The sequence below is a fragment of the Pezoporus occidentalis genome, unplaced genomic scaffold (assembly GCF_034315485.1).
Source record: "Pezoporus occidentalis ecotype Australia unplaced genomic scaffold, CSIRO_AGI_Poc_V1 ctg58, whole genome shotgun sequence".
NCBI lineage: Eukaryota > Metazoa > Chordata > Aves > Psittaciformes > Psittacidae > Pezoporus > Pezoporus occidentalis.
Genome location: NW_026915921.1, coordinates 134887 through 159889, shown reverse-complemented (window position 1 = coordinate 159889; position 25003 = coordinate 134887). Strand labels below are relative to the sequence as shown.

The 25003-nt window shown below is 41.6% G+C and overlaps 1 protein-coding gene across 4 annotated transcripts; it reads right to left on the bottom strand.

The window, feature by feature from the left end:
• Positions 1 to 3664: 3664 nt before the first annotated feature.
• Positions 3665 to 23769, bottom strand: TACC3 (transforming acidic coiled-coil containing protein 3). Of its 4 annotated transcripts, none has more exons than XM_062638629.1 (16): positions 23743 to 23769; positions 19655 to 19844; positions 19371 to 19516; positions 15879 to 16955; positions 14624 to 14723; positions 13985 to 14177; positions 12916 to 12968; positions 11906 to 12039; positions 11155 to 11266; positions 10613 to 10765; positions 8095 to 8171; positions 7964 to 8007; positions 6857 to 7017; positions 5388 to 5494; positions 5049 to 5169; positions 3665 to 3837 (listed from the first exon to the last, which is right to left on the bottom strand). In XM_062638629.1, exons 2-16 carry the CDS (start codon positions 19841 to 19843, stop codon positions 3772 to 3774), a joined length of 2733 nt encoding a protein of 910 aa, XP_062494613.1. In that variant the 5' UTR covers position 19844; positions 23743 to 23769; the 3' UTR covers positions 3665 to 3771. The 4 variants fall into 4 exon arrangements, with proteins under 4 accessions (XP_062494613.1, XP_062494617.1, XP_062494615.1 ...); XM_062638630.1 differs by lacking the exon at positions 3665 to 3837 and adding an exon at positions 3857 to 4068; XM_062638633.1 differs by lacking the exons at positions 19371 to 19516; positions 23743 to 23769 and having other exon boundaries at positions 19655 to 19793.
• Between the last annotated feature and the right edge of the window lie 1234 nt (positions 23770 to 25003).

Genomic DNA, 25003 nt, shown 5'->3' with positions numbered 1-25003 from the left:
TGTCATCAGCAAACTTGCTGAGGGCGCACTCAATCCCACTGCCCATGTCAGCGACAAAGATGTTGAACAAGACCGGTCCCAACACCAATCCCTGAGGGACACCACTCATTACTGGTCTCCAGCCAGACATTGAGCCATTCACCACAACTCTTTGTGTGCGGCCATCCAGCCAGTTCTTTATCCACCGAGTCGTCCATCCATCAAATTGATGTCTCTCCAATTTAGAGACAAGGATGTCGTGTGGGACAGTGTCGAACGCTTTGCACAAGTCCAGGTAGATGACATCAACTGCTCTACCCCTGTCCATCAGTTCTGTAGCCCCATCATAGAAGGCCACCAAATTGGTCAGGCAGGATTTCCCCTTAGTGAAGCCATGCTGGCTGTCACCAAGCACCTTGTTGATTTTCATGTGCCTTAGCATGCTGTCGTGGTTTAAACCCAGTCAGGTAATTCGTTCGCTCACTTCCCCCCCCTTTTCTTGCCCTCTCCCTGCTCTCGGAGGGACGGAGAGGAAAATCGAAAAGAATGCAACTCCCACGGGTTGAGATAAGAACAGTTTAGTAACTAAGGTATAACACAAATCACTACTGCTACCACCAATGATAATAATGATAAAGGAAATAACAAGGGAAGAGACTACATCATCTCACCACCAGCCGACCGATAACTTGCCCCCCCAGCCCGACCAAGCTCTGACCGATACCTCCTCCAACCCTGCAGTCCCCGGCCCTTCCGGCTAACTCCCAGTCACATCCTGGGCATGACGTGCTGTGGTATGGAATACCTCTTTGGTCAGTTTGGGTCAGGTGTCCTGTCTCTGCTTCCTCCTGGCTCCCCCTCCTCCCTGGCAGAGCATGAGGCTCACAAAGTCCTTGGCCAAACCAAAACATCGCTTGTTATCAGCTCTGTTCCCGAGCTGAAAGTCAAAACATTGCACTGCACCAGCTACCAAGAAGGGGAAAAATGACTGCTACTGCTGAACCCAGGACACATGCCTTCCAGGAGAATCTGCTCCAAGATTTTGCCAGGCACAAAGGTGAGACTGACTGCTCTGTAATTCCCCGGGTCATCCATTTTCCCCTTCTTGAAAATGGGGGTTATATTTCCCTTTTTCCAGTCGTCGGGAACTTCACCTGACTGCCATGATTTCTCAAATATGATGGCCAGCGGCTTAGCAACTTCATTTGCCAGCTCCTTCAGGACCCGTGGATGGATCTCATCAGGACCCATGGACTTGTGCACGTTCAGATTTTTAAGATGGTCTCAAACCAGTTCCTCTCCTACAGTGGGCACCCATGAGAGCAAGGGCCTGCAAGTGTGAGGCTTTTCCTATCTGTCTATGGAGCGCTTCATCCGCAGGTTCTCCTTGATCAGATCCCTATAGTAATGTCTCCCATAGCTATATTCCCTTTAACCCTGACCCACAAACTCTCTGTGGACTGCTCACCTGTCCCCACACAGTTCCATACTCTCCAGCCTATCCCTAACATAAAGGGCAACCCCCACTCTGCACCTGCCAGGCCTGTCTTTCCTAAAGTGCCTGTAACCTTCCATTCCAACACTCCAGTCATAGGAGCCATCCCACCATGTTTCTGTGATACCTATTATATCATACCCCCGTAGACGTGCCCACATCTCTAATTCCTCTTGTTTGTTCCCCATGCCACGGGCATTTGTATAGAGGCATCTGAGCCAAGCTCCAGCTGAAGCCGGCTCATTGGCTGGAGCGGCTGGGATATCTCTACATTGCTCTGAGCATTTATTATAGGTTCTGGCAACTGACTGGGTGTGTTGGGATGGAATGATGCCCCCCTCCCCCAACACATCTAGTTTAAAGCCTCCTTGACCAGTCTGGGAAGCCTCCTACCAAAACTGCTCTTTCCCTTCTTTATGAGACCAGCTCCACCAGCCCCCACTAGACCTGGCCTACAAGCTTGGGTCCCGTGTTCAAGACACCCAAACCCCTGACTGTGACACCACCCTTTTAACCAGTTATTAACCTGGCTAATCCTCCCAGCTTTTTTAGGTCCTCCCCTGTATCCTGGAGAATTGATGAAAAGACTATCTGAGCTAAAATGTAATATATCTGCCCATCTTAACCCTAGAGGAGCTGAATTCACACCTCACAGTTTGAGTTACTACAGTCAATAATGCAAGCTCATCTCTGCATTAAACTAGCCAGTGTTTAGCTGAACTGCTCTGCTCTTTTCTACCCCTCTTTTTGTGCAAGATGTACAAAGTGAACCTGCACAGCACACCGATCCACTGTATAACTGCAGTTGCATCCACTCAATACCCTTTCCCCGAGACCAGTTTGGTTCATCACACGACTGAGACTACCCACCAGGGAAGAGTTCTAACCCTTGTGGCTGTGTGCTGAGCCCCATCCAATTGTAGGCTAATAGCAGCCTGCAACCTCAGTGCTCCCTGAGGACTTTAATTATTATTTCTAAACACATATGGATAAGAGTTCACAAGTTACATCAAGTATAAGATTTCACGTAAGTATGGTTAAGTCTATACACAAAGGAACATTCAGAACCACAAGCTGGAGTAATCCCTGCTATGTGAAATTGAGGCAGGGAATAAACTTTCTTGTACATCTTTGCTCTATGACTGATTTTTTTCTTTGCTACCGCCTGGCACCTCCCTAAGCCGTGAGTTAAAGAAAACATAGAGCAGCACAACTCCTGCAGAAGCAAGGTATGTAATATCATTACTACTGATGTTTACTGACTTTCTCATCTTAGCGCAGAACTCAAAAGCCCCACATACCATGAACTTGAAGCTCATTAACTACAGATCTGCTCTGCAGCATGTTTCTGCCACTTACAGTTGCTAATTCACATAATACTGATCAGTAGTCCCCTAACTAAACAGCACTACTACTACTACTAACCATGGCTAGTCATTCTTTCCACCCAACCTGGCATGTAAGGGAAGAGCTCCAAGTACAGGTAAGAGCACACCCAGTAGCAACAGCCCTTCTGGGAGATACACAGCTATTGGTCGGGCAAGTGAGGGAATGACCTCCCAGTAACATTGCAATAAAAAGCTGTCTCATTGCCAGCTACAATCTTGTTAATGTCTGTTAGCTAATAACAATTTATCTGAGATGTCTGCTACTGCCCTAATTAAAGCTGACTTCATCACAACCTGTGACCTGCAGCCTACATCACTCAAGGCTTTCTGTTACAGACAAGTGGCAGGGAGCTTTTGACCAGAGACTGGAAAGTCAAATACTAATGATACGAGAAAAATCATGGAGAGAATAGCAAGAAATCCATCCTGCTGTTTATACTGGAGCGCTACCATCTGAAGAAAAAGCTGAAGTTCCAGTATTTTTCTTCACCCCTAAATACTTCATAGCATTTCTAACAGGTCATGTTTTACTATGATCTTGTAACTCTGAAGTGTTTGAAGTGAGAGAGCAGGAAGTGCAAAATAGAGACATGGCCCATATGCTGACCTTCACCAGCAAAGCCAGGTCATGAGTACAGAGTCCTCATGTTCTTACCCAGGGAAGAGAGCAAGGATGAGATGATTTAAAGTTTTATATGTTGCTCAAGGGAAAAAATGTTAGGCAAGACACCATTATGTACTGGAAGCAACAACAGAACTTCAGTTTATTAACATTTTCTACAAAAGATACATGAAAGACAAGTGCAAATCAAGACTTTTATTTTCTCCCCACATACATAATTAAAAAGTGAGTGAACACACAAGACAGGAAGCTGAGATACTACATATATATATGCGACAGTTAAGCTATCAATCTTTTTTCATCTTCAAGATCAAGTCATCACACAGTTTCAGTAGTTCATCATTTTCTTTAATCTGTTAAATACAGGGGAAAAAAAGCAAGTTTCAGGTATTATAGCGAGTTGCAACAAGTCACACTTGCCAAATTATGGAATAGGAAGTCCATTTATATGCTAATAAAGTGGACTCTAAAGGACAGTCTACTTTGTAGAAGGTCACATGGCACCCTTAAGAGCCTCAGGAAATGAGCCAGAAACCACTACACTCTCTGTATCATGGACTTTCTCCATGATACATGGAGACCAACTGATCAAGGGAAAGGATTTCTCAGACTCAGTCTTTGTTAGATACACTGAAATTCAAGATGGTGACAATTTAGACTTTAATCTTCACAAGACAGACAACACTGTAGGATGACACTTTCATACTTTTACTGATGGGTGGCAATAATTTACAGTTTGTATAATCCCTTACGTGGTCAAACAATTTTAGTAAGAGTTCCTAACATAAAATGCCACTGTATTTAAACAGGAACAAAACTAGTTCTGTGTTAAATGGCTTGTCTCATCTCTCCAGTTACAGGCCTACTGCTGCCTTAGCTACTCAAACCTTAGCCATAAGCCTGAAGATGAACACTAATGCAGGGCTTTTCCCTAACAGGAATGCATCAGCATTCTGTGCCTTTGATGCTGGCAAAGATACAACTGTGATGCAGTAAAACTAATAGCATGTGTTTCCAGCAATGTGACTTTTTACCCTCAAAGCTTTTTCCTTTGAAGGCTTCTAACAAAGGTCTGCTTTTACAAACATTTGAAGACTTGATCTATGCAATATGAAATAATATCAAGGATTATTAAATACAAGGATTAATGCCCTGAACAGTATTGAAAGAGTTCAGTCAAGCCTGCACTAGTGCCAATAGCTTACAAATCACGTTTATGAACAAGCTGAACAGACAGTAAGATTTACTCCCAGATTCTGCTCTAGGATATGCTTAAGATCATTATCTCCTTCAGTAGTTCAGCTAACCTCCCTGCAGTAGCCTGGATTGATCACTTTTGCAGCCCACCTATGGGAACAAACATTTTTCAGAAAGAAAATGAAATCTAAACATACAGATGAGTTTTGACACAGAGTTGTGCCTTAAGTTTCAATGTCTATTTCCCAGCAGCTATCAAAACTAGCGCAGTTAGTATGGCTATTTCTGGCACTAGTACAAGGTAATTCTTGACCTAGTTAGTCTTAAGGCAATACACTGAAGAAATTCACCCACGGCATTGACCTACCTTTTGTTCAAGGTTCCCCTCTAAAGTCTGGTTCTTCATTTGTTCTTTGCGGAGACTGGCTTGTAGTGCTGTAATCTCTAATTTAGATTTGTTTCGTACCTGGGCAATTTCCTCATTTGCTCTGAAATGGAAGCAAGATGGTGCTTACATCCCCTTCAGACAGCACAGCAAAATAGTTCATAGAATCACACTTTGCATTAATTCCCAAACTAAAAATGTTTAAGCCAAGTTTTGCTAATAGTGAACAACACTTTGCAGCAAGTGTGAAAACCATGTACTTCCCTCCCAATACCTGGTACTGTACATCCCATGTACATCCCTTCTTGACATGGTACTTACCGAAGCAGCTTTTCTTCTGCATGTGCCTTTAGTGCCTGATACCTCTGCTCCTCTTTTTTGATTCTAGCCAGATATTCTTCAGCACATTTTTTCAGAGCTTCTTCATTCTGTCCCAAAATCCAAGAATCTTAGTTAGCTTTTTATGTGTTAGTAGATGGAAGTCTCTCCACAAATGGGCTATGTGACTACACCAAAGTGTCAGTATTTGTATTTGCCCATCAGAATAACAGGAACAGCTGTGAAAGCCCCACAGACATACACAGAAACTAAAGCTCCCCCTTTCAACTGTCTTAACTTCATAAAGATTTATTTACCCCATTTCCCTCACAGTACACTATTTATTTAGTGGCAAACTTTAAAGTGGAAATATTTCTGAAACTAAGGTCACTAATCAGTTTTGCATACTTGGGGCTTTTTGGGGAGTGGAGAGGAAGAGATCAGGTTTAAAGAAAGAAATCAGCTTTGTCTTAGCTTGCAATTGTCCCAAGAATAGGTTGAAATCCAACTACTTTAGAGAATCCAAAGAAAGATTCAAGCTTTGGACACTGACGTAAAATCATCCATTAACAGCAAGAAAGTTACATTGGTACATGGACATTATGACACCTTATTGTATTAGCTATGATGACAGCAAGTTGAACCGTTTGAAACAAGTGCTAAGACAACCTACTAATTCTACCTCTTGAATTTAGCAACAGTACTCTCAAGTGACTCTTTAACTCAGTGCTAAGGAAACACCTTATGAATTTAGGGTGAAGAGCTGGAGACAAGATGAAGGAAGTGTGACATTTATTAGTGAAGCAGAAACTGAAGTTGTAACACAGACATCATGCCTGTTTCTCATATGTAGATTGCCAGAGAACTTGTAAAACTTTTAAGGGTTCTAAGCCTTCGTAAATAGGGGACATTAAAAGGGTAACTGAGGGAAAAACTTCAAAGGCATTTTTAAACACTGACTGGATCAGTTTTTATGCATTTCACACAATAAGAAACCACAGCTTAATTTGCACTCTGAAGATACTGCAGAATGAAGGCTTGACTTTACCAAGTTGGGTTTGGGGTTTTAAGCTAAAGAACACCCAACAAAACTATTATCATTTTGACTTGTAATGTCAAATCCTCCTCAGCATCCATTCAACATGTAGGGGAAACAAGCTGCCCTTATGCAGCAGTTGCTATGTGAGAGTGTTTCAAGTCTGTCTCACAAAAAAAGTTATATGCATACATATAATTTCTTCTGTTTGATGAAACTTTGGCTTCTAACAGAGATAATCATCATCATACTTTAGGCCAGCCACTAAAAACAAACTAGTAATCTTTAACATCTTTACACAAACAACAACTTAGCACCTCGTTCTACAGGTAGTGCCTATACTAGCTAATTAATGACTGCTCTAGAAATGCATCACTTCCTCTCCACTAAGTTTCATTTATCTAGGAATGACAGGATTTGCATTATGGCATCTTACTTTGCGGTAACCCTCCAGCACTTCTTTCTGTTTTTCAAATCGTTTGAAGAGTTCAGAGAAAGATTTCTCCATGGAGTTAAGATCTGAAATAGCTTGTTCCTTCTCTTCCACTAGCCTCTGCATTTCTTTACTTGAGGTTTCCTTCTGCTTCTGAGCATCCTCTAAAGAAAGTGGAGTTAACTTGTTACAGTCACTGCATTAGCATATATCTAATTCCACAGTATAGACAGATAACCCCCACACTTTCAATTCTTCCTCTTCAGCAAAAAAAGGGTTCCCTAGCCTTTCCTCTGAAAGGACAACACATCTTTGCTTTTAAGGAAGCAGCCATATTGTCTTTATTTGCTACACAGTACTGCACACCAACCATTAAACACTTATTGTAAGGTGTTTGCCCAAAGCATTGTTTCTCTTGCAATGTAGCCAAATACTATGCTTGTGTTTACCACAACAGGAACTTCAAATGTGACAGAAGCAACCTGAAGACATTTGCTTTCATTCAATACACACAACAGCTGGAGGTCTTAGAGGCTGGTATAACAAGCCAAACTAGCACAGCAAACTCTTTCAGGAGGTTTTTGTTAACACACCTGAGCTATGTTTCCCACAGGCCTAAAGAAGCAAAAAAGAGCTGATGTAATATTCAGTCTCCTTAAGGAATTAAATTTAAGCAAGGCACATATTTGGCTGCTCAGCTTTGAACTAGCAGAATAGACCTATACAAGTTTCACTGAAGGTCTTCCTAGGTTTGAAGCCACAAGCTTGCCTACTGACATCACTTATGTAAGGTCAGACAATAAACAGCCAAGCACAAGGTGCAGACAACTGGATCTGCCAGTTTTAATAAACACTCCACTGGAGACTAAGAAAAAGCTACATGTGCTCATGCTTGATTCAGGAAGTCATCATTACCTATCAAGTGATATCATGTCTGTATGAACATACATAAAGTGTTACTCTAGCTACCCTGCCTGCAGCCTGACACCCCGGAAGCACCTGAAATATTAATGTTATCAGAAGAGAAAGAGTAGTAACTTCAGCTATTAACTTTAGGCTAAGCATGCCCCTGCCCCCATGAGCCATTCAAAGTTTAAATATGGAACTTACCCATGATTTGTGTTATGGTATTTTCAAATTCAGCAACTATTCTTCTAAAAACATTAAAGAAATATTGAACATAAGTTAGAAAAAGCAGCTGGAATAAATGAGTAGATATAAAAGCCAGGACATATCCATACCCCATTTCCTTGTATTCCATATGAAGCTTGTCATACTTCTTTTTCCATTCCTGAACCTCCAACTGTTTCTCTTGAACCTTTGAGGGGAAAAGGTAAACCTTTATTTCTTGCAAAGGAAGACATACGAGATTTCATACTCCAAGCAGTCTAAAGGGCAGATTATGTATACTTAAAATATAATATGCAGAAAAGTTCTAACTGCTCAACATGATCAAAATTAAGTGTTTTGTTATAAATGTAAGTCAAACAAGGTGTAGACTGATGTGTAGATTTTGCATACATGATTCTACTCAATGTTACTAATACCTCTTCAAATAGCAAGATCAGAGCCAATTCAGCCAACCTCCTGCCCATCATGTATGTAGACCACTGATCCTTTGTCAGTTATGTTCTCTTGAATATTTATAAGGTAGAGTAAAAGAAGCCTCACAAATCTGCTAGTCTTAACACAGGAAAGCACAAATACCAGACATCTATTCTAGTCAAGATCAAATTGCTGTTTTATTTATAGTCAACATACAATCCTCCTCCTAACATATTTCCAAATTTAAAGGCCTTTGTCTTTATAAAAGAATAACTACACCTACTTCACATCAGCTGAACTAAACCAGAGAACAGTACTGAGCAGTGTAAGCACTCTCTGTTAAATGCTTGTGCAAACTCTATACACTGAATTCTGTCTTAGGGTTTCCATTAAGAACTGTAACACTGACACTTGACTGCAGTGGGAGGCCTGCAATGACAAGAGGCCCAAAATACGTAAACCAACCTGGAATTTTAAACAAAAGAAGGTGAGAACACATTATTACTGCTGATTTGCCCTTGAAAGCTGCACAGTACACTGCAGTACACAGATTTTCACAGTTAAACTAATTTTAAATGGATTGCAACATTTCAGATGACAGGAAGTGGGACAAAGTAAAGTAAGTCTACCAACATATAAAAAGAAAGAATTAACAATATTTAGACTAGAAACAAATGTTACAAAAGCAAAAGTTTGTAAAAATGGAAACTGGTTAGAAACTTTCATTTGCACACTCAACAGAAACGGTCCAGTGACACAAAGAAGCATGCTTCCATATAGTGCTATATTTGTCCAGAAGGAAAAGTTTGGGTTTCCCCCAACCCCCTTCTCTCAGTTTGGGGCTGTTTCACCAAAAAAAAGTAATCTTATAATTTAGCCTGTCTTCCTTTCAGGTTAAAAGGGCAAGCATTTCTATTGAAGTGACAACCCACAGCTGGAGCCATCCAGTCATGCCTGTCTTGCTACAACTATGTTTGTATGTTTAAAACATGTTCTTTGAAATAAGAGATTAGAGCACCAACTTTAAGATATTACAAGCTCTACCCCCTGTTATTATAGAAATTCTTCATTTGAGATCAATGAAATAAGAGTTGTCAAAGGTGCATTTGTTTCTCTGTAATAGACAATATGGCAGGTGAAAGTGTCTTCCTAAATGAGAGAAAGCAAAAGTTATTCCTGGAGAAGCTAGTACTTGTTGTATTCTAAAGAGAACGAATAACTTAAGCAGCAAATGATCACAGTTCATCTTCATTTCATGTCCTCAGTGCCACTATGCCTGCAGTATAACTACTCAGTAATTCTGAATGCTCCACTTTCTTCTCAAGTTAATTTTGAAGTGTCACAACTAGCTTTAAGGACATTTATGCTTAAGTACTCCTCTTACATTATCATTTTAAGGTTACAAAACCCAGAAGTCATAATGAATCAAGTACTGCAATTTTTGAAGCGAGCAGATACACAACTCTTCCTACATCACTAAGATGATGCAGGTTCAAAAGCAATTTCTATAGTATACAGAATGTGCTTGAAATCCCATTAACTACTTCTCTCTCCTTCACTACAGATTTTCTCCTCCAGAGTGAGCTCCAGATCTCATCTGTATTTTATTAGCTGGACAGAGAGATCAATGCACTGAACTGGCATTAGTTTCATCTTAATGAAATAATTACATAAGAAGCTTCTCCCTCTTACTGGCAAGAAGAGATATTTACTGTCTAGTTTAATAAAAAGCATTCAGATCACTATACCAAGCCTAGCCATTCTATCTGATAACAGATGCTTTTTAATACTGCCCAGTTCTAAGGCAGAACCTGACTAATAGAGAAGTTTACCTACTGTATCTCCCTGGATATTGCCTCTGAAGAGTTCCAGAACAGGTTGCCCAAACAAGTTGTGAATGCTCCATCCCTGGCAGTGTTCAAGGCCAGGCTGGACATAGCCTTGGGCAACATGGTGTTGTGTGAGGCATCCCTGGCCATGGCAGGGAGGTTGGAAGTAGATAACCTTTGAGGTCCTTTCCAACCCAAATTATTCTATGATTCTATGATTCTATACGTGCTGCTCTTATCAAGTGCACACCAAATTCTTCTGAAAGAGATGCTTATGTCAAATATCATAGAAAGAATTACTAAGTATAGAGATTTATACCAGATAATGAACACAAAAGATACTTTCAGGACTATGCAAAGTTTTGCTGTGGAAGGGTCACCATACCTCTCTCTTAACCAGTTCAACAGCTGCATCCATGTCTTTTTGGCTGTATTTTAGCACATCTATAATAGCATCCACTGCAGCGTTTGCAGAAGCAGCAAAAGGGAGTGAAGGATCATCACTAATCAGGGCGTCTGGTATTAAGGGACCTGCGTCCTGTGAGGAAAGGAAATGCAAGAGTTTTAATAAATTCCTATTTTCATGCCATTGATAATACTGAATAATCTGCATGCAGCTTAACGCTAACTCTACCCCAGCGGTAACAGAAAAGTTACACAATTTTCAGGATGAACTTCTGTGTGTTGATCTGTTTATAAAAAGCTTTTCAAACTATAAGTTTTAGGCTGTAAATATTTTTACTACTAAAGTCTAATAAAAAAGTTAAATTTTGATATAGGTATCTAACCTGGTTTTTAAGCTAACAGTTTAAATAAGCATTAAATACTCTGCAATCCTGCAAATATCTACATAAAAGTCCAGTAATTGTCTCCATTCCTTTCCAAAAATATCAAAATGAAACCCAATACCATTCCAAACACCCTTACAGAAGTTGTAAATGTTCCCAGAAGATCTATTCCTTTCGGTTTTTCTTCATTTTGAAGACTGACTGCAGGCTTTTCAGCTTTCTCAAGCAATTTACTTGAATCAGCAACAGGACTAAAACTAAAACAAACATACACCATTATATTTAAGTCTTGCCTTTTTTTTTGTAAAGCTCCTGTATGAGTAGTAATGTGGTCAGCAGGGCCAGGGAAGTGATTGTCCCCCTGTACTCAGCACTGGAGAGGCCACACCTCAAATACTGTGTTCAGTTTTGGGCCCCTTACTACAAGACATAAAGCTGGTAAAGGGTCTGGAGCACAAATCTTATAAGGAACAGCTGAGAGAACTGGGGTTGTTTTAGCCAGGAGAAAATGAGGCTCAGGGGGACCTTACCCCTCTCTACAACTACCTGAAAAAAGGCTGTAGCAATGTGCGGTCAGTCTCTTCTTCTAAGTAATGAGTGACAGGACAAGAGGAATTGGTCTTAAGTTGCACCAGGGGAGGCTTAGATTAGATATTAATTAGATATTAGATTTCATCTTCTATGAAAGCTGTCAAGCACCAAAACAGGCTGCTCAGGGAAGTGGTTGAATCACCATCTCTAGAAGCATTTAAAAGACATGCAGACGCCTTTAGTGACATGGTTTAGTGGTGGACTTGGCAGTGCTGGGTTAATGGCTGAACTCGATATTAAGTGTCTTTTCCAATCTAAATGATTCTATGTACTAGAGTCTTGACCAAGCAAATACCTACCCATGCTGAAGAGGATCTGTTCTGATATTCATGTTTTTCCCAAGAGTAGTAGAAATTTCTTTTCTTGGACTGTCTCTCAATAGAGGGTCAAACTTCAGATAAAGTGACTGTTTCCTTAAGGCAGACTCTTTGAACTGACAGGAAAGAGGCATAAACTGGCAGATACGCTGCTTCATAGCATAACACACATCCCACACACACAAACAATCCTCTGGAGAGAGGGCAAGCCTATTCTTCAGTGGTCAAAGCATTGTTCTCAGGAGAAAAAATTACATAAGAGAACTCAGTGCCCACATGTTTAAGTCCTTATGTAACATCAAATGAACTCAATCTGCTCACAGACAGAACCAGAAGGGCAAACGTTTATGAACTATTCAAAACTAGCAGAAGGCACTGAAATGGAAAGACAGTATTGTAAGCTGAATGAGCAGTATATGTCATCCTCTGTCTTTGCTCTTACAGCAATAAGGACAAACACAGCATGACCACAAAACAATTTCAATTCAGTGTATTCACTGTACCTTCAGAGCGACTTCTGGACCAAATGAATAACTAAGGAAAACGGGTAACTAAGATGAACTGATCAAAACATTACGTGCCCAAGTTGGAGACAAATTTCCAGTGACTGCCCATAAAACAAAAGACCTTAGAAAAGAGTATTTTCTAAACAATGCTCTCAAACAAAGCATTATGTTCTTGCAGTTTTGGCAACCAGAGATGAAATGTCACCTATCTCAGCTTCAGCACTATTAAAGAGAAAGAGCACCTTTGCAAACTGAAAGCAAAAAGACCTCTGATACCTAGCTGAATTGTCAATAACTACATTTCCTTCCATGATCACCCCCTGCCCAGCCCTGCCAACACAATCCTTTGGAACAGAACCTGTTATTTCTGTGCCTAAGTTCCAAGTAAAGTTATTTCATGGAAATATTTAAGGTTTGACAGTTTCATTTTCCTTTTCTCTTCCCTCTGCCAGAGGGGCAAATAAAACATTTCAATGTCATACTTACTGATGAAGTCCCAAACTGTTCCAGATAGTCTACTTCTATGTCCATACCTAGAACTGGAAAAGAAGAAAGTGGTACAGTGAAGATGCAATATTATCACATTGTGTCTGTGAGTACTTCACTGTAAGACAAATAGGTATGTGTATAAAGGAAATAAATCCCTGCTCTCACCTCATGAGCTCTACTTTTTCAGTTGCTAAAAATACTGTATTCTTATCTAGACATGAAAAATTAAGTCAGCCAAAGATTAAGATCTTACAGCTTCCATTTCTCTTCAAATACCTGTAAAGAATATGTGGAGTTTACACAGTTGAAGAACTTCTGTTGTTCTATGCTTCAAGTGGCAAGCACTCAGATATTCTATTCTTTTACAAAATGCCCCATTAAAAAAAAGAAAGGAAGATTGGCAATCTCGCCATTCAAATTAGCACTCAGTTCAGATGTAAACAATGAAGTTACAGCTGTTTCTCAATATACAGATTTCACTCTAATATTAAGATAAGTGCCAGACTGCACTGCAGTCAAACCATTTGCTCATCCTTCCACACTGTACTCCTGCAAGAAATAACCCTTCCAGGTGGTTAAGTCACAGCTATGTAGTAAGCTTTCAACACAGGCACACAAGTGCAGAAAGACCATCCACACTGCAATATGAAATTGGTATTCAAGTAGTGTGAAGGCCTGCAGCAATCTACAAGACTCCCAAATACAGGCAGTCAGTTGCATAGCTGTAGTGCTCTCCATTTAGAAAGCCCTAAATACTAGAAGTGATTTTAAGGAAGCATTTTTTCAACACGGAGAACTGCCACTGAAACTCTTGGAAGACTATCAGCCTAAATTACATCCTTCCAGGCAGCCAAATGCCAGTAGCCAGCTTTTTCAATTTGTCTTAATCCAAAGTCAAAAACACATCTAGATATATTTCCCACTAGTCATTGCAGGCTTTACAGTCCTTTCAGAAGGGCAGAATGAAAGACAAAGTCGAATCAATGTCAAAACTGAAGTAGAGAAACACAAACACAAGAGTTCTGTAACACTATCTTTTCTGTTTGTTTTAAAGAAATGCCCTTACCTTCCGATGATGGTCTGAAGATCTCTTCAGGTTCAGCATTAGCTGTCTGCCCATCTGCTGTTATTTCAGTGCTTTGGGAACTAGGCTTAATTTCTTCTGCAGACACTGACCTTTTTCCATTGTCAGCAGAAATCGAATTGTCTTGAGAGGGGACATTAGCTGGAGACATTTTAGATGGGTTTATTTGCTTCTCCTGATTGAGAAGAAACAAAATCCTTTTTACTGTTAAAGTAATGATTAAAGACACAATAATGATCAAATTGGTTTGTCATAGACTAGCTGGGCAGCCAACATAATAAACCAAGAGTTTCCAGGCATAGAAACTAAACTACCAACACTGAGTACAGCTTGTATTATATAGGAGTTGCTTTTTTAGCATCCACACCCTTGTATTTGTCCTTATATACGACTGCTGATCAAAAAAGATACTAAATACCAAATTACCCAATTTGGCTGTCTCTGATGTTACCTTCAAAAGACAGGTCTGCGCAGTTGATACTCATTCACAGCTGCTGAAGATACATAAACACACTAATTCTTTGACTTAACCTTGTCAAACCAATGTGCAATACTTTGTCTAAGACCTTTACTTCACGAACAGCTCTTTAAAGAACTGGCTATCTTTCCTATACACCTTACCGTGGCCCTTTCTCCTGGAAGTTCAGCTTCTGCTTGAACTTCTGGCTTGTCCTCTCGAGTTCTTGGTTTGTCTTTTACCACACTCTGTTTGCTGATTTCCCTAAAGAAAAAACAAATAAACCAACCAAAATCCAAGTCAGACAGGCAGTTCTGAATTCGGCATTCACAAATATATACTGAAGCACTGAACAAAGTAAGCTTGAGAGTTTCTTCTGCCACAGTACAGGAAGCTTTACAGAGGGTGGGGATGTAAATTCACTGCCTTGCCTAGTGACAACTTAAATGACAGAAGGCTCTCCCACCATCAGAAGCAGCGTTATCTGTGAAGCAGAAAGTCACAGCAATACCACTTATCCCTGCTCACTTAACATGGTTATTTCCATTTGTCAAGCTATTTTCCTATTAAAAATAAGTTTTTTGTTTAGTTAAGAACAGACTCACAAGCAGCCTGCTACTCTGTCCAAAGTAATGCAGTGATTTTTGGTGCAAAACATGGAACTGTATTAGAGAAATACAATACCTTATTTACTGCTGACAGCACAAACTTAACTTTCCACCTTGGTAAACAGTAGCTGATCATGTTACACAGACAGCAAAAGAGCAAACATTTTTGTCAAGTGAACATGTGCCAGTCTAGCTCTGGTAAGCACCTGCCTATTTATACTTAGGCTGACAATTTCTAGGAAAGGCAACACCATATATCCCATTCACAAATACGGGCTTTTGTGTGGTGCCAAAATAATGCAGCTTCAGTGACAGGCCTTTTCATTGGAAATAGCATTCAGGTATCAAGAAAATGTAGGGAACAAACAGCACTTCAGAAGGTTCAGCCAGGACACTAAGAGAACAGAATTGCCTAGTCCCTCCACATGCTGCATTATATACAACATTGCTTGCTCATTGCCTCTTTTTTTAAAAGGCAGCAGCAGTCACCCAGTTCGCTACTTTTACTCTGATCTTGGAGGAGTGGGAAGAGCCACTTGATCAAGGCACTGAAAGTCCTCCTATATAAGCCTGCTCCCCCCATTCCTCCAGGTTTAAGAATGCCTTTTGCCCAGAGCTAGCAATCTCAAGATGGTTTCCCCAGTGAGATTTTTGCTGTTGCAACATGCTGTGTTAAAGATTACAATGTGCAACAGACTCTGACAACCTCACAGGGTGGAAGGAGGTAAGAATCAAGCAGTTAAGACATACCATCTATCTTTCCCTCACATGAGTTCAAGGTGCTTCTACATTCAGCTACACATTTACTTACAGATTCTGGGGTTCTCTTTTCTCAAGAGCTTCACTGGTACTCGGTCTGTTATCCTGCTCCACTGGAAGAGGCTCCCTTTCTGAAAAGGTACTATCCTGCTCCTCTTGCAAGCGAGCTTCCTGAGAGCTAGGTTCAGAACACTCAGGTGAGGTGGAAATTTTAGCACCCCCTCCAAACGGATTAAAGTTCGGATCATCAAGTTTGTCCCAGTCAACCTTATAAGATGCTTTAGGAACAGGGATTTCATCTTCCACATTACTTTTATTTTGCATTTCAGTACTCTCAGTTTTTGGTTTGGTGATAGGAATTTTTCTGGAAGGTGGCTTAATTCCAGGTCTTTTACCTAGCTTCTTAGGAGGTGGCTTTCTAGCAGTGGTATTGTCAAAGTCAAATTCCAGTTTTACTGGTCCAGCCTTGATGACATCAGGCTTTTCTGCAGGTTCCTCTTTGGAGATAGCCAGCTCTTCTGCAGAAGCTTTTTCTGCTACTGAAACATTCCGGAGTTTTGATTCCCCAGTTTTGGAAGAATTTGTGACATCTGAACTACTGACACCTAAGCTGCCAGATAATGGTGCAGGTGTAGGTGCTTCTGCTAATCCCACCGATTTACCAGTTTGGCTCACATCTGTGGAAGCAGACTTCACATCCTGCACAGCTTCACTGACTGCTTGCTTAGGCAACAGCGTGGGTTTGTCAGACTCCAGCTCTCCCAATGGAGATTCTTTTCCAGATACAAGTGTCTTCTCTTCACTTGAGCACTCTGTACTTGCTGTGGTTGAATCCAAAGGAGCTGTATCATCCAGCATAGGAGAACCACTACTTCTTTCAGGAGTTTTCTCAGAGCTGCTAGATACTTTCACAGGAGGAGACTTCTGCAGCTTTCCAGGAGAATGCTGCAACTGTGCTGAACTTTGAAAAGGATTAATGTCATTTAAGTTATCAAAATCAAGATTGTAGGAACCTCGACTCTTCACAGGCATCTCATCATCCGGGTAAGGAGCTGCATCAACCTTCTCTGGCATTTGTTTGTTTATCACTGAACTGTTTGCTTCAGCTTCCGTCTTTTGTTGACATGTGCTGCATTTAAAAAAATAAAAATAAAGATATCACACATACTATAGCTATTATCTTAGGCATCATTTCAAATCATCTTTAGAAAGATACTTGCACAAGTAGCTTTGCATGCTCAGAGTAATCTGGGGTTATTCGACATAAGGCAGCTGACAGCAAAAGGATATAACAGCAAAAATTCAGTTGTCATTTGAATAGTCACAAGTTATGAGCTCTGATACACATGAACTATAGGGAGATCAATCCTTGAAGCTAGTCAGTATTCTTAAACTATCTGTTCTATACAGCTATGTTAGCTTCTACCAGTCATCACTGGAGACTGCTCTAGTCACTACAGCATATGGACACTTCCATTTCACTAGACAGTAAAATATACATTGCTTAGGAAGCACTATTAACAGTAAGCAGCTCAAACACAGGCACAACTAGTACATCTTCATGCAGATTCCTCTATGAGTCATGACAGACTCACAAGTCTACGACCAAACTGAGACATTATTCAGCTTCTCCCATTCTAGTCATTACTCTGTCTGGTGATTCTGCCAGATATTTTTTCCCTTGAAAACATGCACCAGCATTTCATTTGTGAGGGCCTATATACCAAAACAGAACCTGGACTTCAGGCACTCTAAACTCTGTGCAGCTGTGAAACTGAAGAGCAAAGTGGTACACAAGAAACTACTTCTCCAGTTAGAGATCCTCCAGAGAAGAAACAGGTTAAAGAAAGGGCTTGTGTATTCCCTACATCCAAGTATTCTACAAGTTACTGCTTCCCCCTTTATTCCCCAAACTCTACTCAACTTTCAAGGCTTAGCCTCAGACTACAGAGAGTTAAGCCATTACTTCCTGCAACAGGATTTCCTCCCATTGTTTTCCCTTCGTGAAGTTATTAAAGTTATTATTCTTACATGCCACCCGTATCTGCTGTAGAACAGAACAAGATTAAAACCATCTCACTAAAAACACCACTTTGATAAACCCCAAAGCAAAAGCAAAGATAAAGAGTTCAGGAAGTTATTCTCACCCGGTTTGAGTGCCCCTTCCCTGCAATAGTTCAGCCCCAGGCTCCTTCAACTAATCAAGCCCCTCCCATTCTCCACCAGTGTTTAACCTAATAAATGCCAGTCAAGAGCAAAACACCTGCTTGAAACTTTACTTTAGTCTGAAGTGACACCTTTCAGCAGCACCCAGTTGTTCAGCTTATGTGCTACAAATTCCTATATTTTAAAAGTAGAAAGGATGTGTACCCTGAAAGCAATGTCTTGCCATGTAATTATTCCTTAACTAAAATCAGTTCCCTGCTAGCCCTTTTAACTCACTTGAACTTTATATGTATTAAATCTTTATGTGAGCAAGAAGTTTGGGGCATAAATGCAATTAAGTAATTGTGGTGACTAGCTCAGTACTTTTCTAAGATCATAGAATAGTTAGGGTTGGAAAGGACCTTAAGATCATCTAGTTCCAACCAAAATACAGCATACATGTAAGTTAACAGTTGAAGCAAATATTCTTTAAGTGTTCTTTAATGTTCTTCCCTTCTCCCCCTCCCAAAGCCAAGAATGGGGTCAAATTAAAGTATATGGTACCTAAAAAAACCAAACTAACAAAGCTTTGTCTTTTGCAGAACACAAAGCTAAGATCTGAGACTCCTTGCCACCGGGAATTACAGGTATCAGGTGTTCATACAAGTTTAAAAGGGGGCTAAAAAAAGTCAGTAACATAAATACACATTGAAACTTATTTAATAACACTGTATTATTGTACAATTATAACAGTATTTCTACTAAAGCAAAGCTGCAAAACCCCAAACTGGGACACTGCAGACTTTATGCTCTTCTCTAGACAGCTACCCTGAGCCACTTTAGAGATTCAGGCTACAATACTATAAAGGTGCACAAACTTGTTCATACTTGGGATTGATGTTATCTTCAGTTTGTGTTGCTAGATTTTCTTTAATCTTAATACTCATTGAATCAAGGTGCCAATTCAGAGTATAGATTTTTTTCCTTAAGATAGAAGAGATTTTAAGGCTTAGCTTTAAGGATTAGCTTCAGACCAGTTGCAGTGTCACATGAAAACCTTATTGTGGGAAACAGCTTTGTATTCTCTGCCTAATGTGTCTCTTTCCTCAAACTGTTTATCCATGTCATAAGTCATCTCCACAAAATCAGTTACTGAAGAGTCAGAAATAGATTTCAATATTCAATATAACCACCAAGATAATTACCACTCCTTCTAATAAAATTCTCTTTGAAAGAGTTTGTGCATCAAAGCCAGCATTAATTTTGGTCCTTCTGTGCAGTTTACATCTTGTTATAAAATACAAGATTACATTTTAACTATACAGGTTTATAATGGGCAAAAATTAACTTGAGCATGTCTCACATTGCTAATACTGCCAGCAGCAACTACATTACTTACTCAGCATTGACAGATGTAGATAAAACATCATCCACCAAGTCCTCACTGCAATCATCAAGTGTAAAAGTAGTCTCAAGTTTGTCTGTCATAGTAGGACTTAAGATTTTTCGAGTCTGAGGATCTCGTAGAGGAGTCTGAAAGGTTACCTTTAAGAAAGGGGTGGGGGGGAGGGAAGGAAGAACATAATAATCACAGTACTTTCAAGCTCAAAATAATAATCTGCATTCAGTAGCAGAAAACACAGGAGGAGAAAGAATATAATCAATATAAAAGCAGAAGTTCACCTTCATAGCTTTTGCCCCACTTTTTGGTGGCAAGTTCTCTTTCTGGGACAGGCGCAGAATGGAAGGTCTCCCTGTAGGTTCCGGTGGTGCGAAGAAAAAGCCACAGTCTTCCGCAGTTAGGTCATCCTTGACGTTCCCTCTGTTTTCCCCGTTTTCTGCATTTTCTGCATTTAAAATCTGCAGACTCATTCTAGAACATCAACACATACAACGTTGCATGGTGAATGAGGGGGTGTGGTCAGGCAGATGCAATTTCAGATAACGAAGAACTTGGAAGCCTGCACAGGCTAACAAATGTTAACAGCTTCAAAAGAAGTTTTAGAAGCGCTGAAGCCCTTCATATGAAAAGGTGTATCTCAGAAGGCTCTGAAAGCATTTACATGCAGCGATGTATAGCCCTCTCCTTTTGTTAGGGGCCTGAGCAGTTGCTGACATTACACTTCCCATAGTTAGCATTATTTCCTTTACTAATTAAGCTGCCCATCCTTTAAAGGGAGCTCTGTCATCTGCAGGTTCTTCATTCCCAGCCCCTTAGAGCCAGCAGGGACACAGTCATGCCTCTTGCAATGGTGGCATCTAGCTAAGCAAAATTACAGGTTTTGCAAGGGGCAGATGACAATCATTTCTCTATTTTATTCACATGGTCTAATTACTGCATTGTACTTCAGCAAACATCAAACCCAGATTTGGTTGGTTAGAGTGTTTATGATCAGAGTGCTGAAAATTATTTAGCTTTTCCTGCTGTTTTAAGGCACATAGTACTTAAGAATCCTTTGCAGCATAGACATTACTGGTATGCAAATCTGAAAAAAAGAAATTGTAATTAAAAAGGTATTTCTTAAATACTGTACTTGCATTGGACATACACAAACTTCTGTAAACCATATAGGCTGATTTAATCTCACTGGTATTTCCAGTGTGAAGGATTTGAAACTACAGCCTACATCACAACTAAGATTAAAGATGAAAATAAACTAGAAAGAACACATTTGAAGTACACAAGGAAAGTCAGCATGTTACAGATACTTGAACTCTGTCTACCTTTTATTCCCATTGGAGCCTCCACTGTTGTTAAAGGTTTAACAACCAGTACTCAATGATGCCACTGCTGTTTCTTTAAAACAGGAGACAAAACCCAAAAAAGTACCAGAGCTCAAAAGGCACGATCTAGGTACAAGATCTAGGTATAAGCACCATCCACAGAGGATGACCCCCGGAAACTCAGTTATCTGACAAACCACTAACAGAGCAATTTGTTTCATAAGAACTGATGTGTTACCTTGTACCATCTCTGCAACATAATCACTAATCGAGTGGAAGAGATGTTGGCTTTCTGCAATGGATAACCAAGTGATCTCAAATCTGACCAAAAAGCTAACCCTTAGCTTGTTTTTATATCCTCCATCACACAGTCAAGATTAAACAAGAAAATCAGCAGAGAAAGACTCCAAATGATTGTGTTCATTGTCATAAAGAGGTTACAAGAACACTCCCACTGAAAATTTTAAGTCACATTTTCAATCTGATTGTCCTCATGTATTCAAATTTCTCTATATAATACTGCACGCACATTTCCCTACTCTTACATAAATTCTTATGGGAAAGTTTGCTTCCTACTCTTCACTGAACTCAGCTGCTTTGTCTGCAAAGCATTTTTAATCAGCAGTGGAATGCAAACAATGGCTACAGAAGCAATGGCAAGCAAAGCATGCCCATATTAGCTATGTCTTCAGTCATTTATTCTTCATCATATTCATACTTTAACCCAAGTTAATTTATACATAAAGTATTTTTACATTAACTTGTAGAACTTGAAGCAAACTTTGTTGCTTTCCTTTATTCCAAATCAACATTGAGACAGCAGACCATGTGAATCTCTACAAGTTGTAGGTGTTTGTTGGAGTTACTTTAAGAAATGAAGACTAGGACATAAAGTTGTCAACACCTGCTGAAACAAGCTTCATAAGCAGGGGAGGTTTGTCATTAAGCTATTTCTGCACCACTGTAAACCAGATTCTGATCATTAAAATACCCAATAAATTGACACCATATAAACAGACATTTGCCCAGCATTTTATATATTAAAACTAAAGAACCAAATGCCTTTCTACAATTAAATCAAAGTAATTTCACATTTATTTAAAATATTCATAATCAAGATAGGCTCTAAATTGTATTTCACAAGTTCATTAGCTAGTATTTGTGCTAAGCTGAAAGGGGAAGGGAGGCTTTACGAAAGACACCTTTTTGTTTAAAGGGGTCAGTGTTGAAGGTATGCAGGTATTGTGAAAGGCAGCAAATTTCCCACTATGGCAAATCAAAGCTCACAAAAATGAAACTGCTCCTAGTTTCAGAATGATATTTACCCAGGCACAAGCAGCAGTCTTTCATTCTGTATCCGAGAATGAACATAAATTCAATGGCACCAGATAATTAAACTTCTGGTACCTATCATTTGTAGACTGTGGTCTTCACGGCAACTACCTGTTGTTTAACAAGCACTGGGGCACAACATCCTGGTCTCAAATACCTAAATAAGCCACAGAACATGCAGGGCAAAGACGGAATTTTTCCACTTAATTACCCTCTGAACACTTCTACAAACCCAGATGCAGAGCACCTGCTCATGGACAAACTAATAGCATGTGCTGTGAACACTTCCATACAACCTAATGCAGAGCTGGCCTATATATATACATTTTCAGTGCAAGCATCTCATATATATATATATTCAGTGCAAACATCTCAATTCAGAAATCTGGAGAGAGACTTTTTGCAAGAGCATATAGTGACAGGACAAGGGGGAAAGGCTTTAAGCTGACAGAACTGAGAAATAGACTTTAGGAAAAAACTTTTTACTGTGAGGGTGGCGAGACACTGGCACAGATTGCCCAGAGAAGCTGTGGCTGCCCCATCCCTGGCAGTGTTCAAGGTCAGGCTGGATGGGGCTTGGAACAACCTGGTCTAATGGAAGATGCCCCTCTCTGTGGCGGAGGTTGGAACAAGATGAGCTTTAAGGTCCCTTCCAACCCAGATTATTCTGGGATTCTATGAAATAAACACTCTCCTGGTTAACTGACTCACAATCACAACCTTTCCCTGAGCAGATCATTCGAGGAAGGGGAATTTGCATCAGTTTTAGCCAAAACCAAGTTCCGGAGACCACAGATGTGGAGCCCCAGGCCAGTCAACCCCATGAAACCCCGTTGGGAGCACCAGGATGCAGCTCAAGGCAGAGAAACAAAAGATGCCCTTGGCCTTCAGTGGCAGCCTGCCACGAAGCGGCTCCTCCGCGCTGGGCTGGAGAAAGCTTTGCAGGCTCTCGAGGGAAGCACGGTCACTTCCCATCATCGCACCTTAAAGCTGTGCTTTAAGTTAAAATAAACAGCAACCGTCCCCCAGCCCCACAATGCTCCCGAGTCACCCTAGACCACAGAAAACCCACATCGCTCCCCTAGAAATGCAGTGGAGTGTCCTCAACAACCCCCACACCCCCAGGCTGCTGGAACCTCCCTCAGCCCCATTAAAACCCCCAGGCTCACACAGATACCCATGTATATTCCCCTCCCCGTTGTCAAAGGGCACACAGAGATCCCATCACCCTCCAAGCACACACAGATGCTCCCAAGATCCTCCTGAAAGCCCCCCTCACCTCCAAGGCTCCGAGCTCCGCCCCAACACCCCCGAGGATTAACTCCAATCTCCTAACTCGGCTTCATCCCTAAACTTACAAAACCCGTGTCGTCCCCCGCCCCCAGTATCTTGGTCCTAAGAACACAAAACTGACCCCGAGACCCCTCGACAGAAGCTGCTCTGCCCCTCATCGCCCCAAGATCACAGAAGGGGTCCCCGAGCCCGTTCACGTCTGCGTATGTATGTGTGCCCCCATTCTATGCTACCCCAAGCTCAGAGACAGGGATCCAGAGCCTGTCGTCGTCCCCACACCACCTCCAAGCTCACAGAGGGGGCCCCAAGCCTATAGTTGCTGTTTGCCTTCCCCCGTTCCAGCCTACACCCCCCCCCCAAACTCACCAGAACAGCCCTCAGCTCCACAGACAATCAAGCTACCCCCCACAAAGGACCCCTACCTGCCGGCAGGGCCCAGGAGCGAGCCCGGGGGAACGCTGGGCCGAGGCGATGGGAAGGACGGGCCGGCAGAAACCCTGCTCGCTGCAACCACCGCTGGGCAGCGCCCCCCTGCCGCCGCCACAGGATTTCAAATTCCAACGGCAGCCCCGGACAGCGAATGAGGAAGCGGCACTGGGACGAGCCCGCCAATCACAAGAGCGCCCTGGAGGAGGGTGGGAGCAGCCCCTATCCCTGGTGTGGGCCGTGCGACGGGTGCCGCGTAGCGGAGCGTGGTGTCCGGGATGGCGGCTGAACGCGTCGGCTCGGGAGCGGTCCGTGGCGGTGGCCTGCTTCAGACCCGCTTCGGACCTCTCCGCTCAGGGAAGCGCATACCGGCTGTGGGAGAAAACTGCCTGTTTGGTGTTCCTCGTGAAGGGTCTGAGGTGGTAGGTCGGGCCCCAGTGGACTTCATTGTCCCTAGGGGCAGAGATTTGTGTTTGCAAATCCTGAAGTAAATAATGCTGCCCTTTGGCGTGAAATCTTATTAAAGCAGATTTTCAACACCCAAACCCTTTTGCAGTAGGAGTGGAATAAGAGGCATGGAACGAAGTGCCGAAGGCCCGTTTGGATCACCGTATGGGTGCTCACCTCACTATTCCTGTGCCTTGTGGCCAGGGGAAGGCCTGGCAGTCACTGGCCCATCCTCACTGCTCTATGCTGTAGCACACACAGGTTTCCATGCAGAGCAAAACTGGGCCAGAATTTGAGATGCAGACCTCAGTATTCTTGTAGGTGTCTGCTATGGATTAATTGTGCTTATGTCCTACACAGTATTCATAAGAGGTCAATATCAGTATATCCCTCTGTACTCAGCACTGGTGAGGATGCATCTCAAATCCTGTGTTCAGTTCTGGGTCCCTCAGTATAAAACAGATGTTGATGTGCTGGAGTGGGTCCAGAGAAGGGCAAAGGAGGTGGTGCAGTGCCTGGCGCACAAGTGTGATGGGGAACAGCTGAGGGACCTGGGGGGTTCAGTCTGGAGAAGGCTCAGGCAGGACCTTACCACTCTCTGCAACTGCCTGAAAGGAAGTTGTAGTGAGTTGGGGTCGGTCTCTTCTCCCAAGTAACAAGTGATAGGACAAGCGGAAACTGCCTCAAGCTGCACTAGGGGAGGTTTAGATTGGATATTAGGACAAAATTCTTCACTGAAAGGGTGATCAGGCATTGGAACAGGCTGCCCAGGGAAGCTTCCGCTGTCCCTGGAAGTGTTCAAAAAGGGTG